A 25,387-nucleotide genomic window follows, 5' to 3' on the forward strand; every position below is an offset into this window, starting at 1 on the left:
TGCATAAAGATAAAAATGCTTTAGTGGAATCCGGCTTGTCCCGTAGATGGTCTGCTTGCACGCTTTAACCTTGTGCACGAGCAGATCCGTTTCCTCGCTAGAGAAGCATTCAGTTTTTCCGCTTGCAAATTCTGCTATGTAAATAGTGAATCCGCCATGGTACGAGCACAACTGGCTTTTAAAGGGAATGGGAGATGAGACTCTGATTGGTTTATTGCACGCTACGCCCAAAACACACCCATTACTCATTAAGAGAATAGGGACAACCCTTTTAGACCAATGAACATTTTTCCCATCGTTAAACTAGCAAAAGTGGATTTGGACACGCCCTAAGTGCACTTGTGCCGTGCGCTTTAGACCATTTGTAAAATATGGCCCTACTATTTTTATGAATGAAAACTATTCATGAAAACTGAACTGACCCTCTTTTGTTGACTCTCACAACAACAACAAAAGTCACAGAAAACTAAAAGTTTAAATTTGAAAGGCATAAAGTACATGTCAGAGCCATAACCCTGTTGATGGTGCTCTGACATATGGGGCAATAGCGCTTCAGATGACCTGAGGTCCTTTTCCAATCCTTTTTCCCTCTCTACTAACATTTCTTACTGTCATCTCTACACTAAAAAAAACCTATACTATACTATATTATACTATACTACACTATAAAAAAGTGCATGAATGTGATAAAAAAAAAAAAAAAAAGGAAGGAAGTAAATACGGTTCTACAAATGCAGCAGACTGAACTGCCTGATTCTCTCATACTGGCAAATTGTTGTTGTAGGCAGAGAAGTACACAAAGGAAATTACAATTTGGTGGATGATTCAGATATTATCCCCTGAAGGTAATGTATCTGTCTAATTAGTTCTAACTCCTAATGTCATCCTACAACACAGTACAATCATGTTATAAGCTTTTTGAGCCTGTATGAACACCACAGGAAAAAGCCCTTCAGTACAGTCTCTTCTGTCACTCACCCACTGGAGCTTTCTGATTGGTGAAGATCACGGTACGGTTCGTGCCGTCAGTGTTGGCCATACTGATGTTATCGCCATCAGTCCAGTACAGCTTCCTGGACATAAAACAGTTAAAGAAAAGACAATATAAAAATAACTTTTATATTGTTAGTAATATTTCAAGATGAACACTAACTGGATGGAAGCAACTTCGGTTTACTTGATTAACTATATACTATTTTTTAGAAAAATCATGTTCAAATGTGACTATCAAATATGGGCTTTTATAAATCAGGCTTTTGAGGAATGTTTACTTGTTCATCTCTCAATCATCATTATATTGCATTGCATTATATGTTTTAAAACTACAGAGATTTGATCATAAAAATTTTAAATATCTTATTATTGGCAGATAAAGAGTGACGAGATTCATATGTATTTTATGTAAGTAGTCTACTGATATGCATTACAAGCATCAGAATTTCATATAAAATTCAGCATCTGCACCAAACTGCATATTTTTACTCAGTTTGAGCCTCTGAATAAAACTGAGGTGTTTTTTTTCTCCATATTCTCACTATATTATATTATATGAGCCATTAAAGCCTGATGTATCAAATGACACTCAACCCTCCCTTTTTTCTTTTTCAATAAACTGTTCCATTAAAAAAAAAAAAAAAAAGATTTTTCTGACTATTGTTTCATATGTCAGGCTTTACAGGGTTAAACAGGTTAATAAAGTGATTTCTGGGTTACCACATAAATATTTCAATTAATTATGGTCATAAATGATTAAAACTGTTATTGGGAATGTGCCATTAAAGGATTAGTTCACTTCTGAATTAAAATTTCCTGATAATTTACTCACCTCCATGTCATCCAAAATGTTCATGTCTTTCTTTCTTCAGTCGAAAAGAAATGAAGGTTTTTGAAGAAAACATTCCAGGATTTTTCACCATTGAGTGGACTTCACTGGGGTTCAATGGGTTGAAGGTCCAAATTGCAGTTTCAGTGCAGCTTTAAAGGGCTCTACACGATCCCAGACAAGGAATAAGGGTCTTATCTAGAGAAACGATTGGTCATTTTCTAAAAAAAATAAAAAAGTATATACTTTGTAACCACAAATGCTTATCTTGCACTGCTCTGCGATGCACCACGCATTATGTAATCACGTTGGAAAGGTCACGCACGTAGGTGGAAAGTACCGTGGTAGGGCGAAAAATCATCTTATTTTCTCCTCCAACTTCAAAATCGTCCGACATCGTTGTTTTACCTTTTTTGTAAAGGGCGTCTTTGCACGTTCGCTTTGTAGACACTGGATCGGCACTTCCGCCTTTTTTAGAAAATGACCAATCGTTTCTCTAGATAAGACCCTTATTCCTCATCTGGGATCATGTAGAGTCCTTTGAAGCTGCACTGAAACTGACATTTGGACCTTCAACCCGTTGAACCCCAGTGAAGTCCGGAGAAAAATCCTGGAATGTTTTCCTCAAAAACCTTATTTTCTTTTCAACTGAAGAAAGAAAGACATGAACATCTTGGATGACATGGGGGTGAATAAATGATCAGGAAATTTTAATTCAGAAGTGAACTAATCCTTTAAGAATAATTAGAAACTTACAGATATCTTTTTTCAAACTATGAAAATGTATTACAAACCTGACTTCTTTCTTCTGCAGAACACAAAAGATTTTTTTATTTTTTTTTGTCCATAAAATGAAATTCATTGAGGTCTAAAACGACAATGACTTTCATTGTATGGACAAAAACACAGCGACATTTTTTAAAAAACATATTCCTTTAAGTGTTCCACAGAAGAAAGAAAGTCACACGGGTTTGTAACAACATGAGGGTGAGTAAATGATGACAACATAAACAGTGACATTGATTTTAATGTTACTGTAATTGTAACAACCATGCTTTCTATGATTTCCACTTTTGTTGAGTCTGTATGAAGTTAAATTTTGATAATTCTCATATCAAGTATTTGCTTTTGAAACTTCTTGTAACGTTTTTAAAAAAGACTCTTCTGCTCACCAAGGCTGCATTTATTTGTTCAAATATACAGAAAAAACAATAATATTGGGAAATATTATTACATCTCAAAATAGCTGTTTTCTATGCAAATATATAGTAAAAATGTAATTTATTCCTGTGATCAAAGCTGAATTTTCAGCATCATTACTCCAATCTTCAGTTTACATGATCCTTCAGAAATCATTCTAAGATGCTGATTTGATGCTCAAGAAACATTTATGATTATTATCAATGTTGAAAACAATTGTGCTGCTTCATATTTTTTAGTGAACTAAGCCTTTAAGAATTATTAGAAACTTGCAGATATCTTTTTTCAAACTATGGGTAAGTATTTCACTCCACTATTTTATTTCATTAAGTGCTTCATTTCCACTTGCATGGAAGATAATGACAAAAAGCAGTTTAGGCCCTTTTTCATCTTCTCATCCTCAGTATTTACATCAGCCTCCACTGAACATCATGTCTGCATGAACTGCCATAAGGTCACCATTAAATCGAATTTGACAATTCTTATTTTTTTTATGGATTATATATATATTTTTTTTTTCATGCAAAAAAGTGCAATTGGAAAATATCCGAAAGCCTGTACTCTATGTCATGATGCCGCCCAGTAACACATGAGAAAACAATAGTGCATGTGGTTGCATCCTGTTTTGCATCTTTTTCTCTGCCTTTAGGAAGTAAAACATGAGGGCAGGTTTGCGTGTGTAAATGTCACAAGTGTTTGTTGCACGAATGCGCTCACCCCAGTATAGGATGCAGCACGAGGCAGTGGGGCTTGTCCAGGCCCTGAATAACAGCGTTTTTGAAGGAGCCATCCAGTCTGGCCACGTTGATCTGTTTCTTATTGCCGTCATAGCTGGTCCAGAAGAGATTACGTGAAACCCAGTCCACCGCCAGACCATGTGCATTGGGAATATCTGATCACACGCAAGACACACAAAATAACCATTTCCAGATATGAATTGCTTGAATCAATATAATCATATGACAGACACAGAAATCTAAACATCCGCATTCGGTGCGTTTCCACAGGGATAAACATCTGGATGAGCAGAAACACGGATGGTAAAGTGTGAGTCATTATTTTCATCATAAAACCCAACATGTCTGTAATTTGGTTTTGAGGGCTGTGCTAATTTTACTTAAACAGCACTCTCCAAAAAGCACTCGACTGTAAACACGACAGCAGTTCTGCACTGTATACAATGACCAAGATTCTCATACACACAATAACATCAGATTTAAACAACAACATCCTGATATCCTAAAGCCTTATGTGAACTTATGTGAGAATTATGGGATTCAACTCAATGGGGTAGTTCAACTAAAAATGAAAAATAATTTACTCACCCTCATGTCATTACAAACCTGTCTGACTTCTTTCTTCTGCAGAACACAAAAAAAAATATATATATATATTTTTTTTTTCTGTCCATAAAATAAAATTCACTGGGGTCCAAAACGACAATGACTTTCATTGTATGGACAAAAACACTTTTTAAAAAAATATATATTTCTTTAAGTGTTCCACAGAAGAAAGAATGTTACACATGTTTGTAACAACATGAGGGTGAGTAAATGATGACAGCATAAACAGTGACATTGATTATAATGTTACTGTAATTGTAACAAACATGCTTTCTATGATTTCCACTTTTGTTGAGTCTGTATGAAGTTAAATTTTGATAATTCTCATATCAAGTATCTGCTTTTGAATTTAAACTTTTGAAAGATTTTTTAATGTTTTTAAAAAAGATTCTTCTGCTCACCAAGGCTGCATTTATTTGTTCAAATATACAGAAAAAACAATAATATTGGGAAATATTATTACAATTCAAAATAGCTGTTTTCTATGTGAATATATAGTAAAAAGTAATTTATTCCTGTGATCAAAGCTGAATTTTCAGCATCATTACTCCAGTCTTCAGTTCACATGATCCTTCAGAATCATTCTAAGATGCTGATTTGATGCTCAAGAAACATTTCCCTGACAGCAACATAGTGTCGGCCCAGATCCGGCCCACATTTGGTCCACGTGTAATCCACATGGACCAGATGTGGGCCAGATCTGGCCCACACTATGTTGCTGTCTGGGTTATGATTATTATCAATGTTGAAAACAGCTGTGCTGCTTCATATTTTATGTAGACATTTTTTCAGGATTCTTTGATGAATAGAAAGTTCAAAAGAACAGAATTAATTTGAAACAGAATCTTTTGTATAAATGTCTGTCACTTTTGATCAATTTAATGCAATAAAAGTATTAATTCTTTAAAATCTTACTGAAACAAAACCTTTTGAAAGGTAGTGTGTATAAAATTGAACTTCTGCTTATACAAAATGTAATTATAAATTTGTAATCCTGGGAATGTTAAAAGCTAATATGATATCTGTCAACATCAACGGCAGGACATTACAATTAAGGGCCCTATCATACACCCGGCACAATGTGGCACCAGGCGCGACACAAGTGTTTTTTGCTATTTTTCAGCCCAACGCAGATATCATTTTCACGTCCTGCACCATGTTGTTTAAATAGCAAATGCATTTGCACCCATTTGTGCGCCCATGGGCATGCTGGTCTGAAAACGAGGTGTGTTCAGGCGCATTATTGGCGTGTTGCTATTTTGAGGAACTGGAACCATTACTCATTAAGAGAATAGGGACAACCCTTTTAGACCATGTGCCAGGTGCGCCGACCATTTTTCCCGTTGTTAAAATAGCAAAAGTGGATTCGGACACACCCTAAGTGTAACTGCGCCATGCGCTTTAGACCATGCTCTTAGATCGTTGAAATAGGGCCCTAAGTGTCTTGTACGCTGTCTAGAAATGTACATATCTAGTATATTAATCCACTAGCAAAAGAAGGGTAATTCCCATATTACACCAACTCAGTAAAAGAGAACCAATAAAAGCACTGTTTTTAGCAGCTGTACATGTGCATCTGCTTTTATTTCAATCAAATTGAAGTCAACCTGACAGAATGTTGTACCTGCAGACACCACTGTCTCTATTCCTGTGCCATTGATGAAGGCCCTCTTGATGGTCTGAGTCCGAACATCCGACCAATAGATACGCTTCTCCAGAGCGTCGTAATCCACAACCGTGACGTTGTCGATGTCAGGGACGGTGAAGGAGATGATGTAGTTGTAGTATGGATTATAGATGTCCACTCCTCTTATCTCAATCTGACGGGCGTACAGCAGGAACTGACGTGACTCTGGAAGAGAGACAGAGACAAGCGTCCTGACTGAGGCCAGAAAAAAAAAATCCTCCAAGCAAGTGAATTTGAATGTGAAGATCCATTAACTGATAATGTCAAACTGAAACATAGGTTTTTGGAAACCTTTTTTCTATTAATTATAAGAAAGGCTGTGCTTTTACCAGTACTTTTTCCATTTTCCTTCAACCCTAAAAAAAAACCTGTGAAAAATCAATACAGAAAATTCCTTTAAATTAACATTACACCAGGCCGTATTTTGTATTTTTTTCAGGGTGTGGTTGGAGTTTATATGGGACAGCAGAGAAAACGAACTCTCTTGAAAGAGTTTTGAGCATATTTAAAGAAAAGTTCAAGGTTTCTGGAAGAAATGAGAAATTTGTTCTGATGTGTATGTGCAAGTCTTCTGCCCTATAGACTTCCACTGTAAGAGCATTACTGGAAAAATAATACATACATGTTTCTATAAACTAAGGGAAAGTCTATTTTCTGTCATAATCAAGGCTGCAAGAAAGAGATGCCAAGATATCGATCGTTCAGCCAAAGCAACAACAGAAAAAAACATATTTAAAGGAATATTTCACAAAAAATGAAAAATCTGTCATCATTACCTCACCCTCATATTGTTCCAAACCCTTATGACTTTCTTTATTTTATGCATCATTGAAGTCAATATTTCACTATTTAAAAAAATATTAGGATTTATAAAAATAAATGTAATTTTTTATATTATTATCTTACTCTTCTACATACTATATAATGACAGTAAATGGCGACTGCAAAGATCACACTTCAAAAATCACAAAAAAGCACCATAAACCTGCCATATAAAGTTGACATATGCTATAAAATAGATTTAAAGAATCAAAATACAGCGAGCAATTTGTATGAATTAACTTTATAATGCTTTCCGTGCAATTTTTGGAGCTCGACAGCTCCATTCAAAGTATTTTTATTTACGCTCTAACGTAGAAAGAAAATCCAAAACAAAAATCCAGTGGACAAAAATCAATTAAATGAACGGTAATTACATCCCTCACATCTTCATTTTCAATGTTATTCTAGTATTAGTTATACACTATTATAGTATTTATTAATATTTTTTAATTATTTTTTATTTTTATATTTCAGTTTTCATTTTAATTTTAGCTTAAGTAATTTTGTCATTTTTATTTGTTTTGTCATTTTTTTTTCTATTTAGCTTTAATTTATTCTTATTTGATTTTTAGTTTTTGTAATTTTAGTACTTCTAGTTTATAAGTTAGTTGCTAAGGCAACATTTCTAACTTTCATTTAAGTTTCAGTTTTTAATCTAATAGTTGTACTTTATTTTACAAAACAGCTTTACTTTAAAAAACAAAAACAATTTTTTTAATAGTTTTAGTTTCAGGTAACAGTAACAACATTGCTGGTTTTCATTCATCCAAAACTCTACCAAAAGCCCATTAAAGAATACATGTCTAAACTGACAAGATGTTGAATGAATCTGGATATAACAGGTCCATTGTGCCATGGCTCCAGCTCTAGTTCGTACCGTAGCAGGTGTGGTTGTCTTCACTCAGTCTCATGAGGTGAGGACAGGCGCAGGAGAACGTCTGATTATAGTTGATCAAGCACAGGTGAGAACAAGGACCCAAACCACCGTTAGCAGCACACGGGTTCGGTGCTGGAGAGAGAGATGAGACAGACCATAATAAATAGGAGGTGAAGTACTGAACTTTATTGTGTCATTGCCAAATTTAAATTTAAGGCCAAACCAGAAACCATACCAGCTGAGACAGGAACTAATGACAGACTGATATGTCGGCCGTGATGTGCAGATTAACTGACCAACGTTTGACTATTTTTTGTGATCATCAGAATCTGTGCTTACTTGGCTGATTTATGATCTATATATATGTTTATTCATAGGGGTATTTTGATAGAAGTATGATGAAAAGTAAGTAAGAATGAGAAATCCAAAGGTTAAAGGTTTAAAACAGATAGAGGAACTTCTGAAAGCATGTCTAAACCAATTCATCCCCTCTGTCTGCTCCCGTCAGACATGAATAAACAGACGTCTGCCTCTATAAGATGAAGTCAGTGAGCTAAACTATCATGACAAGTTTATTCACAAGCTGCATTATAAAGCGCCAAACACCATCAACATGTGTGTCCATCAAGCAGACTTGGCCCTCCCTCAATTTGACCTACAGTCTTAAAGTTACTCAATAACTAATCATACAATTAAAAGTAGACTCGACAAGAAAACTTGAAAAATGATCAATGAAATGATCTGTGATGTCCAGACAACAAGCCGCTATTAAAAGCTCAAAATAACACTTCATGCTGAATATTGTGGTATCTGGAATCAACTGTGGGTGTTTACATTGGAAACTGCTCGAGGAGATAAATGCCACGAAGTGATCAAATGAATCTTCTTTATTATTAATGAGACTTCATTAATAAGCATCCCAAAATGCATTGCAATGAGCTCAATGTGATGAGCGCTCAAAAAGTTGAGCGAAATGCCACTAATAATGAAAAGCATCAAAAACAGTTCTACCGAATTAAAAACTCACAATTTTTCACAAAATCTTTTTACACTTTATACGCAGCAAAGGAATTGCTGAGAAAACTTCAATGCAACCTCATACATTTAGATTTAAAATGGTCCTGAGCAACACTACTTGGTTTTGTCAAGTTCACTCACTTACACCATGTGTTACTAACTGAAACACATGGTAGTTACACCATGGTACTTTGATATATACCACTGCATTGAAACAGGCATTAGCAATATTGATATTGGAGTAACTTTGAAATAAAGTTTGAAGATTACCTTGCGGTTGTCTAGATGGGTGGTATACCTGCAGATCGAAAGGTTGTGTGTTTGTTCTCTGAACCACAGTGACATTGTTTCCTGTCCATTTGTTAGCTTTGGCCAGTGTGTTTGTGCGCCAATCTGTCCAGTAAACCTCTCCTCCGTACATCGTCACAGCGAACGGATGCGAGAGATACTCGTGACCTCTGAGCACCTCGATCAGTCCTGACCCATCATACTTGGCTGAATAGATTGCATCAGATCTGAGACATAAGACATAAATAAACCATTTCTATGGTCATTCATACATTAAACACACCTAAACCAGTTAATTAAGGTTGTCAGGATCACTAGATACTTCCAGGAAGGTGTGTTAGAGCAGGTTGGAGCTAAACTCTACTGGAAAGTGGCCTTCCAGGAGCAGGATTGGACACCCTGGGTTAGGGATTGGGATAGGGTCAGGACACTGCTTGGTTTGTTCTAGGACCGGAAAGTCAAATCTTGCTCCTGGAAGGCCAGTATCTCGCAGAGTTTAGCTTTAGACCTGATTAAACACACCTGAACCAGCTAATAAAGGTCTTCAGGATTACTAGAAACGTCCAGGAAGGTGTGTTGGAGCCAAACTCTATAGGAGAACTGCCTTCCAGGAGCAAGATTGGATACCCTTGTGTTAGGGATTGGGATAGGGTCAGGTCACTGATTGGTTTGTTCTAGGACCAATTTCCTTTTATCCAGAAGCATGTCCTACATTCTCATGAAAGAATGTGCAAAACAGGGCAGTAACCCTAAAAGGACATCTCTGTACCTTATTTACCTCTGAAAGTTCATACTAGTACCTTAAGGGTACATATTACTACTAGGTACTAAAGGTACTAAAATACACCTCTTAGAGCTAGATAAGATACAAAGTTGTCCTTTTAAGGATACTGCCCCAGTGACAAGCTGTTCTACCCCTCTAAAGGAACCATTTTTACACGTTTTTTCTTAGAGAGTACATGGGTATAGTACATCACATAAAACATTACCTGGCATCTATCCACAGAATGCGGCGCTCCAGGTAGTCCACAGTCAGTCCGTTGGGCCATCCTCCACTTCCAGTCTCCTTATGGATGGTGCGTCTGCCATGTCCACTCATAGACGCAGCCTCTATCCTGGGCATGCTGGCATCCCAGTCTGTCCAGAATAGGATTCTACAGAATCAGAGCACAAATGAGGGCTTTTTCTATGCTGCTTACAAAAGTTTATTTAGTCTCAAAAACAAAACGCCGGAGCATTTACGGAGCTGGCTTTTACTATATGGAAAAGAGCACTGTGAACATTCTTCAAAAAATTTCTTGTATTTGGAACAACATAAGGTTGAGTGAAATATTTTTCATTCTTTGGATGAAACATTCCTTTAAAGCAGTGGTTCTCACTTTAAGGCACCCCATCCTCAAGACAATATTTGAAGGTAATTCTGGTACTTCTGTTGTAAGGACAAAGCTGCTTATTTTCAAGCTTTTATTTACAGAAACTATGAGTGGCAATATATTAAAATTATTAAATAAAATAATAATAAATTCAATAAAATAATTAAATTACATTTTTCCAATAATCTTTAGTGTTTACGCTAAAGTGTTACGGGAGGGGGCATAGGTGGAGGACGCAGAGCAGGCACAAGGGATGACCACAGGAGCCAGGACGGCACAGACAACAGGAAGAGCCAGGGAGAAGACAGCGGCAGAAGCCAGGGAGGAGTCAATGTTAGGAGGAGCCAGTGCGGAACCCTGAGCAGGAATCCCAGGACATAGTTCCATGGCAGAGTCGAGGGAGGGAGGAGCCATGGTGGAGATTTGGTAGGCGGAACTAGGGGTGATGATGGCAATGGAAACCCAGGGAGAGCTGAAGATACTAGGCAACACAGAAGGTCATGGAGACCAAGGCGAAGCCATGAGGACAAGTGGCCGAGGACTGAGGTGGAGCCGGTGGGAAGAAGGAGCCCAATGGTGCTAAAGGGGTGGACGGACGAGTCAAAGACGAAGGCCCATAAGTCCATGAAGACAGCAGAGCGACGACTGATCAAGGGATGATGAAGCCTGGTGGAGCTGTATGGGACGATGGTCCCAGGTAGAGCAGAAGGGGACTAGGAGCCACGATGGAGCCGACAGGTCGACGAGCGAAGGTGGAGGATGGGCTTGGAGGGCAATGCAGGCACAGGGTTACGAAATGGTCTTTCTAGCCAATACTAGACACACAAAAAGTCTAACAACAGCCTCCTTGGCAGATATAGGACAGGCAGATTTTTTAGGAACGGCCCTCTTGGCCGATGCGGAACAGGCAGAGTTTTCAGGAATGGACCTTTTGGCTGACACAGAACAGGTACAGAAGGTGGGAGTGCGAGGCAGGGTGGGAACATCAAAGACTTCAATAACTCTGTGTTAGGTGACGAAACAGGCTCAGTGCAGGGCGATGAAACAGGCATGGTGAATCATTCTCCATCTCCTCAAACAGTATAAGGCAGAGGTCTCCAAACTCGGTCCTGGAGGGCCGTTGTCCTGCAAAGTTTAGCTCCAACCCCAATTAAACACACCTGAACCAGCTAATCAAGGTCTCACTAAGCATACAAGAAACTTTTAAGCAGGTGTGTTGCATTTGGTTGAAGCTAAACTCTGCAGGACAGTGGCCCTCCAGGACCAAGTTTGGAGACCCCTGGTATAAGGGGTGCTGAGTTCAGCGCACTTACATCTGCCTTGGCTGACAGGGCAGGGCTCTGGCTTAATGTCCGTTGGGACGGTGGTGGCGGGTGGTACAAAGTGCGTGGCGAAGATGGTAGCATTGTGATCCTTCTCCATCTCACCAATTGTAAAGGGCCCAGTCCACAAACAACTGGAAGCTCCCTCGAGATCTGTCTCCAGGCAGGTGCGCTCTCGTCTCACACAGAGGCTATCTTCTTCGTAATGTACTAGATGCACAAGGTCTAAAAATTCCTCTGTGTGTCTCTAAAGAGAGCGATCCCCCTGGGAGAGGCGGAGTATTCGAACTGCTAGATCCATATGAATGGTTTTTCTGTCACACTAGGTTGAAGTAAAGATGAGCAAAGCTGGAACTATGCACTAGCAGTAATGATTTTATTTAAACAAATTCAAAATAAAACATTGGACTCAAAACACTAACAGAACAGCCTCTATAGAGGGTATGCACTGACATAGAAACAAACTGAAACACAGGAAACTGAACTAAAACACATGTCAAACCCACCCAAAACAGAAACAGACACAGATGATCCCTTACAGAATCCTGATTTATAAATAAAAATGCCAGTTGTTAAAGAAACAAATTAAAATAAGAAACACAATACCAGCTTACATCTTAATTTTTAGCTGTTTTAGGTTATATTTTGTCTTATTTTAAATCCTTTTAACCCATCCTAATTTGAAATGTTAATAAATACTATAATAGTATATAAATAATACTAAAGCTGCTTATGAAGCACGTGTTACACTGAAGGGGCTCAACACAAGTTTCAGAAGTATTAAACTGGTAATGATGGATTGCTTACCCCTCTCTGGGGTCCAGAGCGATGGCTCGTGGATGCTCCACATCTCCAGCTAGTAGAGTGGTGCGCATTGTACCGTCCAGTTTGGCCACCTCAATCTGATCTAGGTTACTCTCCACCCAGTAGATGTTTCCAGCGATCCAGTCTACAGCCAAACCCTCAGGAGTAGCTAATCCATACTGGATCACGACGTCAAAACTTGTCAGTGCTGCTGTGTGAAGTAAAAATGAAGGAAAGAGAGAGGAACAGAGACAATATATGTACAGGAATATATATATTTTAACTAACTATTGGTTAATTGTAAAAAGTCCATATTATAGTTAGTGGCATGTCACTTTTTGTGTGTTTAATGTCTTAATTAATTTTTTTTTTTTTTTTTTGATATTTTGCTGTGGGGCATTAAGTAAAAAATGCCTAGGCGGTCTTGAGATTATTAAAAAAAAAAAGTTTCAGTATCAGTATTAATCAGTATCAGTATTTCTTTTTTTTAAAAACTCAGTATAAGGCTGAAATTCATTTCTTGTTTTTTTATTACTCAATCCAAGTTTATTAATATGAATAATCTTTATGTTTTATAATTTGTACCTAAAAATAAAACTGCTTCACTGTTTAATTGTTATTAAATATTAAATTCTATTATTAATATTATGATTAATAATTGAAGTGTTTTTATTTCTTCGTCATGATATCAGGATAGTTGTCACCATGACATTTTTACATTGTCCCTCTAAAAAAATATAAAAATGAATTCAGAAATTCAAAACAGAATCAGAATGAGCTTTATTCACCAAGTGTGCATAAACACACAAGGAAACATGCTAATCATAGAAGAAAGAGGTGTATTCAGACCATTTCATATATCAACTGTACAGCATTTTTAATGTATTTTTGTACAGCTATAGTTAACTTACCACCATTCTCTGACAGCTTCCCCCGGTAAATTTTGTCCTCAACAACATCAGTCCAATAGAGAGAGCTCTCGTTGAGGTGGAAGTCGAGAGCGATGGTGTTTCTCAGGCCTGGCACTAACACGCTGAACTCTCCTTTGTGAAGATCAATCCGTCGGATCTCATGACGGTTGGAGAAAATGATGAAGGGTTTAAATGGATCTGGAAAAACAATGAACTCACTGAAAAAATGCCATAACTCATGATTCGCTCTAGTAAGGTTTTGAACTGTGTAAATGCTCTGACATTTTTAACATGTCTGTAAAATTATGTGAGATTGGCAAACACATACACGTCTGTGACATTTCCTCTGTTTATCTAAATGATTTTTATTTCTCAAAGGAATGTGAAATACATCCAGCAATACATAATTCATCATTTGATTGGCTGAGTGGGCTGCTGTGCCACTTCCTGTCACACTAAATCTTCTTCCCCTCCTCTTTCTTCTGGCATTTACATTCTTTCATTACAAAAATAAACCACCAATTATGCTGCCAAACAGTTCCCCGCCATTTCAGCTTGCTTTCTGTCACACACAACTCTTAAACTAAAACCTCAATTTTCAGTCTTTGAAGGAAAAAAAGTTGCTATGACTTTATAGAAGACCACTTCCTGTGCGCGGGTGAAATTTTTCTTTTGCCAAACTCTGTGAACCACAACATATCTATTCTAGTTTTTTTACCGGCCTTTACCGATCTGTTTGTTTTAGGATGCACTGTAAAACGGTTTTCATTCAGAAACTGAGCTTTTGAACGCTAAAACAAAGGTGTTATCTAAGACCAAAACAATGACAAAACAAATCGCTTACAATTATCATAAATCTGTTTATTGTTAAAACAATTTAATGTATTCAGATAGAATGTTTGAACATGATTAAAATATGGCTAGTTGTGGAACAAGCTATATTCACTTAGTTAAAATGTATGAGATTAAAACAAATTGGATTGATTGATGATAAATATATAAACCTGGTTATTGTGTATTTAAAACACGTTCAGTTTATTAGTACTATTACAGAAATCATCCCCGTTTCATTTAGGTATGACTGATGATAAATAAGCATCACATTAAGTTTATTAGCTTATGCCAAAAAATTTGTAACTAAAATGGATAGAAATTTAATGCTGTTCAAACACATAAATCTTAAATTTAAGCCTAAATATTTTTTTGTGTGTGTCTGTAGCTCACTAGGATTGGAACGGAGCGGATCTCACCTGTGCTCCTGCAGCTCTCCATGTCGGGTTCGAGAGCCCAGCCATCATAACAGGAGCACTTCACATTAAACTTGTCCTGTTCACAGCGCTGGCTGCACTTCAGGTGTTTGGCACAGAAGCCCTGGATCTGACACGTCTTGTTGTCAGTGCCCAGTTCCATGCCCAGTGGGCACGAGCACAGAATGCCTTCACCCGGGGCCACTGTACAGTTATGACTGCAGCCACCATTGTCCAGAGAACACAGATCTAAACCAAGAGAAACAATACAGTTAGACTGTAACAAAAAAGGAAGGGGACAGAGGAAGAAAACACTATGTGGGATTGTTACATTGCATCAGTACTGATGTATTTAATATAGACTGAAATAATTTCAAAGCCTTTACATTAACATTGTAATGCATATAATTACACAATAAAATAAAGAAATACACATTTAATGTGTTTGATTTGCTGCTATAGTTTCAGTGATGATGTACAGGTATAAAAAACAGATGTTCAATGAGTTTTTTTTTTTTTTTTTTAATTTCAGTATAAAATCTTAATACAAACTAATAGTTAGTAATAATTAGTTTGTTTATGCTAAAACTGTGTAATCCAAATGGATGGATTTTTTATTAGCGAATAAGGTTTTTAAAAGTGTAAAAAAACATAATGGAGATATAATTAATTTTGAAGTGTTATTATGTGTTAACAATGAGATTATATGGTCTTTATAATCAATTAACACTGCTTTTGTCATTTTTTACAAGATGGACAAAATTTGTCACTAAAAAAGTCATTCGGTTTAACCAAAATTTCGGTTTCACCGGATGACACTTTTAGTTATACCGTATGACGATATTTTCAAACAATGCTAACAGGCTGATATCTACCTAGCTAGCTAGCAAAAGGACAATCAAACATTTTATATTTAGTACAAGTTTTTAAAATATTAAAACATTTTCCATGTTTTATAGCGGTTGCACCGAATGACCTGATGTTTCGGGACACGCGTATGAGCAAGTGAAAACATGAATTTTTCAAATAGTTAAGAGAGAGTTAGTTACTTTGCTTCATGACCATGTGGTCCTTTGCAGGTGTCTGAATGATGTCACATCCTGTCACATGATATTGACCTCATGACTTGATCTAAAATGGTCCCTTTATATTGGTTACTCTGAATGACAACAGTGAAATTCATTTTTCTGGATATTCTTTCTCAAAACAAAGCAATGACTTCTACACATAATTTTAATACCATTTTGCACTATGTTGATATATGATGTTATAAATCATGCCAGAATAAAAATTATAACATTTATTACATTTTAAGATATTTTAATCACAAATGAAATGGCTGTATTGGCCTTTGGATGGTTAAACCAAATGACCTTTTGACACTTCAAAATCTTTAAAATACCTTTATTTGAAGCAAAATATAATTAAAACCTTTTGGATTCAATAAAAGAGATCTAGTTGTACTACCTTACATACTTTGGATGTCATATCTTTGTTTTTTATTATTATTAAGACCTTTGGACAGAAAAATGACCCATCACGTCATTAACCCACACATAAATCTTAAATGTAGGCCAAATTTCCATCAGCTTCCTGCTAGTGACAGTTTTCAGACAACATAAAGCCAGTCTGAATTCAGTGAACATCATCTAATGTAACAGCAATGAATCTTACCACAGAGTTTCTCATCGGAGCCGTCAGGACAGTCGTCTTTGCCATCACAGAGCTTCTCGGCAGGCAGACAAATGCTGGTGTCATTAGCACACACGTGATGGGAGAGTTTACACACCAGCGCCTCGCAGTTATCTTCATCTGAGTTATCTTCACAGTCACTGTCACCATCACACACCCAAGCCTTACTGATACACCGAGCTACAAAAAGAAAAAAAAAAGACAAAATATATTCTTGTTAACATATTAACTGAGCAAAAGTACCTAACTAAATACATTGAAGTTACTACCTTGTGACGCAGTAAACAGGGAATTCTGGGAATGATCTTTTCTTGGACCCACTATATATTAAGCGTCTTAACATAAAATAATCATTTGATACAATGAACTTACTTAGTAAATATATGTTTATGATGCACTTATATTTAAAAAAATAAATACCTGCATGTAATTGCATGAGTACATAATTAATTTCTGTTTACATATTTATATAACAATGTTGATCCTACCCCTTTACCCACCCTTACACCTACCCATACCACCAAACCTATCCCTAACCTTACTCGTATCACACCTCAATAGCAGTACTATTGTGTTCTGCAATACAATATGAACACAATAAGTACATTGTACCTAACAATTTTTGACATAAGTACATGGTAGTTAATGAAGTGGGACCAAATATTCAACTAAGTATTTATTTCACTACATAAAGAAACTCTGGAAGCAATTTTGACTGATGACTCAAATGATTTGGTCAATTGTTTTGACTGAAACAAAAGTGAGAGAGGACATTTTATGACTGAGTTTTAGTATTGCCTTAACTCGTGTTACTTTGCTTTTTTCTCTGTAAACATAACTAAGTCTGTGATGATTATGACCCATTCGCTCATAAACACACTGCCTACTCATGGATCACTAAATCTTAAGAAAAGACTGAATCAGTTTACTTATTGGCCTGAGAACATCAGACCATTAAATTGAGAACATATCATCTATATTTTCTGCATCATTACCAGAGTCCCTGCAGCCAAACTTCACTGCTGGATCACACATGTGCGTTACACCCTCGCAGTTCTTCTCATCACTCAGATCCATGCAGTCAGTGTCTCCATCACACCGCCAGCGGAGGGGAATACATAACCCATCGACACGACACTGGAACTCATCTGTGTGACAGCCACCGGGAGGACGGGTTGCTGTCGAGAGGAAAAAAGAGGAATTATACAGAGTGTATAGCAATGTCCAAACAAACATATTTTTATTTGGGTGAAAACATTTGTGAACAATCTATAGTGTCATCAGTTTTAAACTGCTTGTTAAGAGTTTACACTCTGTAAAAAATCCTAGACAGATAGGTAGGCTTAGATAGTGGAGAAGTGTTTAAGTTCCATCAAAAACTGTGGGTGTACCTCAGGGTTAGGTACTTGGCCCCCTCCTCTTTTCAATTTACAGGCAAACTGATTATCCTACTAATGCCTTGAACGGCACTTCCATCTCCAAATTTGTGAAGACAGAGCTCCTCGTATTCCCAGCTAGCTAGTAATTCAACACTTTTGCAACATCACAACGTGAGCTAGGAACTTTTTAATAGAATTTCCCACTATTTCACTGTTGTTTACCTGTTTCATGCCTACATCTCTCTTTTAGCTTTACATTTTCTAAGGAATTTTGGAATTTATTTGTATTGTGCCACTTCTAAAAAGACACTAATATTTAGTAAAATTATTGATCTGACTACACTGATACTATCAGAAGAGAACAAAACTTGAACTGAATTGAGCTGGATGATGAAGCCATTGTCTTCTGTAGAGCTGCTTTATAACTGAATTTGATTCATAATTGATGAACTTTGCAAGTTATTGCACTGAAATGAATCAATATTGAACTGACTTGAGATGAATAAGGACACTATTGTCTTTGTAGAGCTGCCCTACAGCAGAACTTGAATTCGTCTCATATTTGATTAAGTTTGCATTCTGTTATTGTATTCTCTTATTTTCTTATTTATTACCGTGAAGCTGCTTTGAAACGATCTTTATTGTATAAAGTGCTATATAAATAAAGATGACTTGATTTCTCATGTTACTGTCTCTTTAGGATTCATCACTTGTGTTGTTATATTCTTCATTTGCAAGTCATTTTGGATAAAAACATCTGCTAAATTAACAAAGGTAAACACTGTGAGTCCTCCAAAGGCGAATAAAACTGTTATTGTGGTGGTTTTGTGAGGTAGGATTTGTTTGTAATAATCCCTTTTTAAATTCGTCATCACCCTGTAATGTGCCTCATATCTGACTCATATCTGACTTTGCAGCTGGCAAACACGTTTATCCCCAGGAGAGAGAAAGAGAAAGAGAGAGAGAGAGAGAGAGAGAGAGAGAGAGAGAGAGAGAGAGAGGTCTACACTGTAACAAATTTCTGTAGTTTTCACAGCATTATTACTGTAAAATGAACCAATCCTTACTGTAGAACCTGTATACAGCATGTTGCTGTAAATCTGCAAAGCATCATGGTTAAATTTCAATGGCAGGTAAATTCGACAGTAAATATATTTTTTACTGTGAATCACAATGAAGAAATTTTGAGCAGGACATTTTCAGCAGCTGAAACAGAGGAGATTCCATACTTTCTCTAGGACTTGACTTCAGCAAGGTAACTTTGCTCATATTTTGCAATGTTACGTTAATTTACCAAGGCGTCCTCGTGTAAATTTACCTGTGTTTAGGAGTGTGCCAGGAGAGAGATGCAGGGAGCGGCACTATAAGCCATATCATTACAAAAATAACTGTTTACTCACATAAATTTGATAGATTTTTTTTTTTTTTTTTATCTGTATATATTTGATAAAATCATCAGTTTGGTGGAGTAACATTGTTGGATAAAAGTAAACTGGAACTCCATGCACATGCATGTGTGTTAGCAAAGTGCGCTAGCCATTTCTCGTTGTTTTTCTAGCTACGGCATGATGAATCAAATAACGAAGTGGGCTGAAGTGAAAGAAAATGCAGCAACCAGTAAGAATTTTAAACAGCACAACATTTTTCACAGCATCATGTTTTTCTGAGCTTCTTTGCCGGGCAAACTACAGCAGCTACATAGAATAGATGCTAGCCTTTTTAAGTGAATTCCTGCCTCGTGGAAGCATAATACATATGTGCCATTGTACATGCATTAGCAGTATTTTTTGTATTTCTTCAACAATTTTTCTAATGCTGCCACAGACACAAGGGAATATAATATAGTTGTCACAATTATGTTTAGTTGGTTTTGTCATGCACAGACTTTTAGAATGTATTTTAGTAGTTCCTGTTTTTCTTTGTTTAATTTCCTGCTTTTCATTTGTTTCTATAGTAACTGTCATTAGTTCATATGGTTTCAGCTGTGTTTGATTAATTAGTCTCATTTGTATTTACTACTTAACTTGTGCCTTTGCCTTCATTTTCTGTTCAGTGTTACTCGCGTTAAGGTGTGTTACTCTCCCTGTTTTGTGGATTATCTTGCCTGTAACTTATTAAACTTCGTATTGGATTTATATTCATCTGAGTCTTCTTGTGTCTGAAAGAACACACACCCATTGTGTGACTATAATATAATAAAAGATAATATTGTTACAATACGTGGTTAGGAAAGTCACAAAGATGAGGAAACATTCAAGGACAGACTTTAATGATGAATGTGTAGAAAGCGAAATATTTGCAAATATTTCAGTGCACTGGAAGGATTCTGTGATTGAGACAGCCCTTAAAATGGCTGAATCCCTGATCAGTGCCCTGACTACTGAACTAGGGAGCTGATTGAGGCCCACCCATTATCATGTTCACAGTCACAATATGGTCACCATAGTAATACTAATGTTGACCGGATCATTTAATTTAGCCAGTCCAACTTGTATACATTGTCATCAAGCTATCAGTCTTGCCTTCTTAGTCGTCTACATTAATGACTAATTTCTTCCACTGCAGGAAATGACTCGAGCCCAGAAGGAAGTTTCCCACTCAGGAACAAAGTCGGTATTAAGGATTTTGAAGCTTAAAATTCTACTGTTTTTGAATTATATTTAATTTCTGTTTTAATCATTTCCAATTGTATCTGGACATTTTAATTCAACTTCAACGAAGATAATGGATTTGTATGTTTAGGAGTGTTGTATACATAATAATAAAAATGTATAGCCTATAAATGTATATAATGTAAAATAGTTTATGCCTATGTATTTTCAAATTTGAAATGTTTTAAATAAATGTCATTTTGTGACAAAAATCAGGTCTTCATTTTACAGTACACAATGAAAGCAGTTTACAGTAATCTTATATTTGCTGTGATAAAAAAACAAAAAAAAACAGCAGGAATAATAAAGGAACACTGTAAAATGTACGGTAACCTGCTGGCAGCAATTAGCAAGTAAGTTGCTGTGTTCTATTCCACAGTATGCTTACTGTAAATGTAATCACGGTAACTATTTTGTTACTGTGTTTATTATTGTACAGTAATATTACTGCAATAATAAACACAGTAATATACTTACTTGCTAATTGCTGCCAGCAAGTTACCATACATTTTACATTGTTCTTTTTACAGTGTTTATTTGTATATGTATAGTGTGTGCAGTACTGAATATGAACGCAAGGATTCCTCATTAATTAACTCAAGATGTGCCTTAATGTGGTTCTTTCTGAGTAATGGCTTCTTTTATTTCTTTCTTTCACTTCCTGACAATTGAACCAAAAGCATATCATTATTCCCAATTCAACACATTGATACTGCCTCAGATTTAGTCCAAAATGTGGTTTCTTAGATTGCAGCATAAGTTTGCTGCTTAGGTAGGCATGGTGTGGAACAAAGCATTAGTGTAATGAACTCACCCTGGTTAGTGCAGTTGGCATGGGTCTCGTCACTGTAGTCACCACAGTCGTTGTCTCCGTCGCAGGTCCAGTAGTCGGGTATACAGCGACCGCTGTTACATTTAAACTGAGCGCTGGAGCATGAATGACTACAGCCGGCTTCGTCACTGTTATCACCACAGTCATTGTCTGGAAGAGGTTAAATTGTCAAATGTATGCTATGATCTCCTAAAATATAATGTATGAAGTAAGCCATACTCTAAAATGCACCACCAGTCGAAGGATTGGACACACTTGAATAAATTCATGCTTCTTACAATCAAAACAAACCTGTTTAAATGAGACAAATATAATCTGTCAAGATTATTATTACTCTTAACAAAAACTAAAACCATAAAAAACATTTTCATTAACTGAAATAAAATATTAAAAATGTAAGCTTATTTAGTTTCAGCTAGTTGCTAAAATTTCTCATTTTCGTTTAGTTTAACTTAAAGTACTAAAATAAAAAAAATTAAAAATGCAAAATTCCCATTCTGTAATTTGCATTGTTTCACAGTTTTGATTTCTTTTAATCTATTTGATGACTATTATTAATGGTAAAGAAAGAACAGGTGTGTCCAAACTTTTGACTGAAACTAAAAACTTTAACATTTAATATTTTCCCAATATAAAAGTAACAGCAATGCTGGGAAACATTTTTTTTTATATATGCTGTACTGGGCCAACATGGAATACCTATGTGAGCTATAGACTATTTGATAGAATTCATTTGTAATACAAATACACAAACAAGTGACATTTAGGCTGAAATATGAGTATTTCATATTAATATAACATGGTAAATGTGGCAGCTTGTCTTTAGACACATTTCACACAGTAAAACATTTTGTAACAATAGAAAATGAATAATAAACATCACAGAAACTGCATAGATCACACATGCACCACTGGGAATGAACACTGGTTAATATTTTAAAGCTAAATGTCTTCTTATGGATGTTAATAGTGATGTTAGTTAAAGTGAGATGGGCAGGGGCGTTTTTTTTACCATTTTGGGGCAGGATTTTAGAAATAATGAATTGCTGCAGATATTTTAGACCTTTCAACAGCTTTATAGGTATTTCCTGAAATCCTGTTGAGACGTCATAATAATGTTATAACAAAAGTAAATTTATGGTGCATGTTGATCTATGCACTAACCGGTCGGGTTCGGACAATTGAACTCATCAGAGCTGTCCCCACAATCCTTTTCTGCAACACACAGCCCATGTGACACAGGGGGAGGGGCAAATGGTCAAGAGAAGAGGACATGACGTTACACAAAAGACATGAAATGATCAACAAAGACAAATGAGGGAAATCTGTTGAAAAAATGCAACGGACACAAAAACAAGAGAAGAAAAACACGTCGGAAGCTCACCGTTATCACAGCGCCAGTTGATGTTGATACAGCGTCCATTATTACAGGTGAACTGAGTGAGCGGGAAACAGGTTGGGTATGCTGATGACACAAACAACATCATAAACAATCAATGATAACATGGAAAATTAACAAAAACTCATCTCATAAAACAGTAATAGTATATAAAGGTTTGAATTCAATTTATCGAAAATTAGCTTTTTCATAATCCATTAAATAGATAAATAAACCTAGTAAAAACAAAATGTAATTCTAAATGTCTAAAACATTTACAAAATGTGAAATCTATAAAATGTCATAACACATTTCCTTCAAAGTTGGAACTGACAAAACTAGCACTGAACTAGTTTTTCTAAAAGTATCGCTTGCATATTAATGGCTGAATTCGTTAATTTTAATAAGCTGGCACCAACATAAAGTAACATCATTTACCGCAGGACGCAGGCTCATCGGAGCGATCCCCGCAGTCATCATCCAGGTCACATGTCCAGGAGATGGGAATACAACGGCCACTGGCACACGAGTACTGATTAGGAGGACACGTCCGAGCTGCGACAGAGAACCAAAACTGAACGCATTAAAATCTAAATTTATGTGTGTTATAGCCTTTGGGTCATCTGTATGCCAGTATACTCTTAAAAGTATATACTATAAGCAGCAGATTTACAGTACAGTTATATAGTCTTTCTCTTCCTAGAACAGAAATCCATTCCCCACTGCTTTTCTGTGAAAAAAGTTCATCTTCAACATGTTTGCCATGACATATTCATTTTGTACAGCACTTAACATGGAGTTTGTTATGAAAAACTGCTATTTTATAAGTGGAGTCATATGTATTGTGCAATAATAAGAATTTATTCATTTTTACAATGTCCATTAGGCTGGAATTCTTGGAAAGGAATCTTGCAGCCTGTTGATCTATTTGTATTTGACATATTTACAAGAGGATTTTGAACTTTTCAATATGGTAGACATAGTCTCAGTTTTTTTATTGCTTCATGTAATCCCAATCACAGTGAGATCTGTTTTGGGCTGACTCCTTGTGCATGCAAAAATCTCTAGATTATTACAATTAATGACAAAATGATTGTTTGGAAATGTAAACTGAATCTAACCGAATTTACTACATGGCACAAGCTGATTGGTCTGTGTTGATTATGCAGCCAATGAGATTACTTGGTGAACATTTTAAGAGTCTGGTTCAGTGTTTGCTGTAAGCTGGTCATGGAGCCCTCCACCTCCCCAGCTCCACCTGTCTAAATCTGCTACGTGATTTATGTATGAATATCTTACATGCTCATAGCAGTGTGCCTGTGTGTCTATTGGCAGTAGCAAGTGTGTAGAAGATCTATATGCCAAGACCAAATACATTAACATTGTCAAACCCATTAACATGCTAAAACTATTTCGAGAGTTGTCATGATTGAAATATTACATGTATAATGCACAATACTTATATTTGGATATGTGTAATTGATTGTTGTGTATTGTACATTTTTTACACAAAAAAGAACATGACATGACACAAAAAATGACTTGTTTCCTACTGTCTCTAACAACAGAACATACACATGCATAATTATAACTCCAAAAGTGGGAAGTAGGATCTTCTGATCCTAGCACGAGAAGGAAATACAAGCCTTGTGTGATTTCAGTAGGAAATATGTCAGCACAAAAAAGAAAACTGTGTTGTCAAACCATTTCATGAAATCTTCAAGAAGTAGAAGAGACAAATTCATGAACATTTTAAACAATATTAATAATAATTAACCGTTTTTATTTCTGCACTGAGCTTTCATTTTATTTCCTATATTTTATCTGAATTTAGACTTTTATGAAAATCTACTATTGTGAACTTTCTGATTTTCTTTTCTTTCAGAGTTGCCAGCTTTTTGTGTTCAAGGCTGTTTAAATGACGTCACTGGCACCGGACTCATCACATGACCAAGCGGAACGTAAATATCATCCTCCTTCCATAGACCTTGGCATTAGAGTGTCAGTATATGATTTTCTAATTTGCATTAGATGTAATATACAGGGCTTCTCCGCAAACATTTTTTCACTATAGCAGGGGTGTCCAAACTTTTTTAAAAGGGGGCCAGATTCGATGTTGTGGAAACATCTGGGGGGCCGGTTCCTTTTCTATTATATACAGTGGGTACGGAAAGTATTCAGACCCCCTTAAATTTTTCACTCTTTGTTATATTGCAGCCATTTGCTAAAATCATTTAAGTTCATTTTTTTCCTCATTAATGTACACACAGCACCCCATATTGACAGAAAAACACAGAATTGTTGACATTTTTGCAGATTTATCAAAAAAGAAAAAAATGAAATATCACATGGTCCTAAGTATTCAGACCCTTTGCTCAGTATTTAGTAGAAGCACCCTTTTGATCTAATACAGCCATGAGTCTTTTTGGGAAAGATGCAACAAGTTTTTCACACCTGAATTTGGGGATCCTCTGCCATTCCTCCTTGCAGATCCTCTCCAGTTCTGTCAGGTTGGATGGTAAACGTTGGTGGACAGCCATTATTAGGTCTCTCCAGAGATGCTGAATTGGGTTTAAGTCAGGGCTCTGGCTGGGCCATTCAAGAACAGTCACAGAGCTGTTGTGAAGCCACTCCTTCGTTATTTTAGCTGTGTGCTTAGGGTCATTGTCTTGTTGGAAGGTAAACCTTCGGCCCAGTCTGAGGTCGTGAGCACTCTGGAGAAGGTTTTCGTCCAGGATATCC

At 36.4% G+C, this 25,387-nt stretch overlaps 1 protein-coding gene and 1 long non-coding RNA gene across 5 annotated transcripts in view; one reads left to right on the top strand and one right to left on the bottom strand.

Moving 5' to 3' along the window:
- Positions 1–25,387, bottom strand: part of lrp1aa (low density lipoprotein receptor-related protein 1Aa) — a 177,184-nt gene that overhangs the window by 67,299 nt on the left and 84,498 nt on the right. For 2 of the 4 annotated variants that reach the window (XM_051912128.1, XM_051912129.1), the window contains 14 exons: positions 23,084–23,200; positions 22,652–22,732; positions 21,250–21,417; positions 17,401–17,583; positions 16,388–16,585; positions 14,717–14,962; positions 13,467–13,664; positions 12,559–12,763; positions 10,046–10,210; positions 9,039–9,283; positions 7,752–7,883; positions 5,990–6,217; positions 3,740–3,914; positions 979–1,073 (listed from right to left, as the gene is read on the bottom strand). In XM_051912128.1, coding sequence (XP_051768088.1) covers positions 979–1,073; positions 3,740–3,914; positions 5,990–6,217; positions 7,752–7,883; positions 9,039–9,283; positions 10,046–10,210; positions 12,559–12,763; positions 13,467–13,664; positions 14,717–14,962; positions 16,388–16,585; positions 17,401–17,583; positions 21,250–21,417; positions 22,652–22,732; positions 23,084–23,200 — 2,436 coding nt within the window. Of the gene's footprint in view, positions 1–978; positions 1,074–3,739; positions 3,915–5,989; positions 6,218–7,751; positions 7,884–9,038; positions 9,284–10,045; positions 10,211–12,558; positions 12,767–13,466; positions 13,665–14,716; positions 14,963–16,387; positions 16,586–17,400; positions 17,584–21,249; positions 21,418–22,431; positions 22,483–22,651; positions 22,733–23,083; positions 23,201–25,387 lie in introns of all 4 variants that reach the window. The other 2 variants (XM_051912126.1, XM_051912127.1) reach the window with 2 other exon arrangements.
- On the top strand, positions 18,768–20,588 carry LOC127522313 (uncharacterized). The gene is made up of 3 exons (XR_007932565.1): positions 18,768–19,039; positions 19,343–19,401; positions 20,350–20,588. It is a non-coding gene; the product is annotated as an uncharacterized LOC127522313 (long non-coding RNA).

The sequence above is a fragment of the Ctenopharyngodon idella genome, chromosome 11 (genome assembly GCF_019924925.1).
Source record: "Ctenopharyngodon idella isolate HZGC_01 chromosome 11, HZGC01, whole genome shotgun sequence".
In the NCBI taxonomy this organism is placed as follows: Eukaryota; Metazoa; Chordata; class Actinopteri; order Cypriniformes; family Xenocyprididae; genus Ctenopharyngodon; species Ctenopharyngodon idella.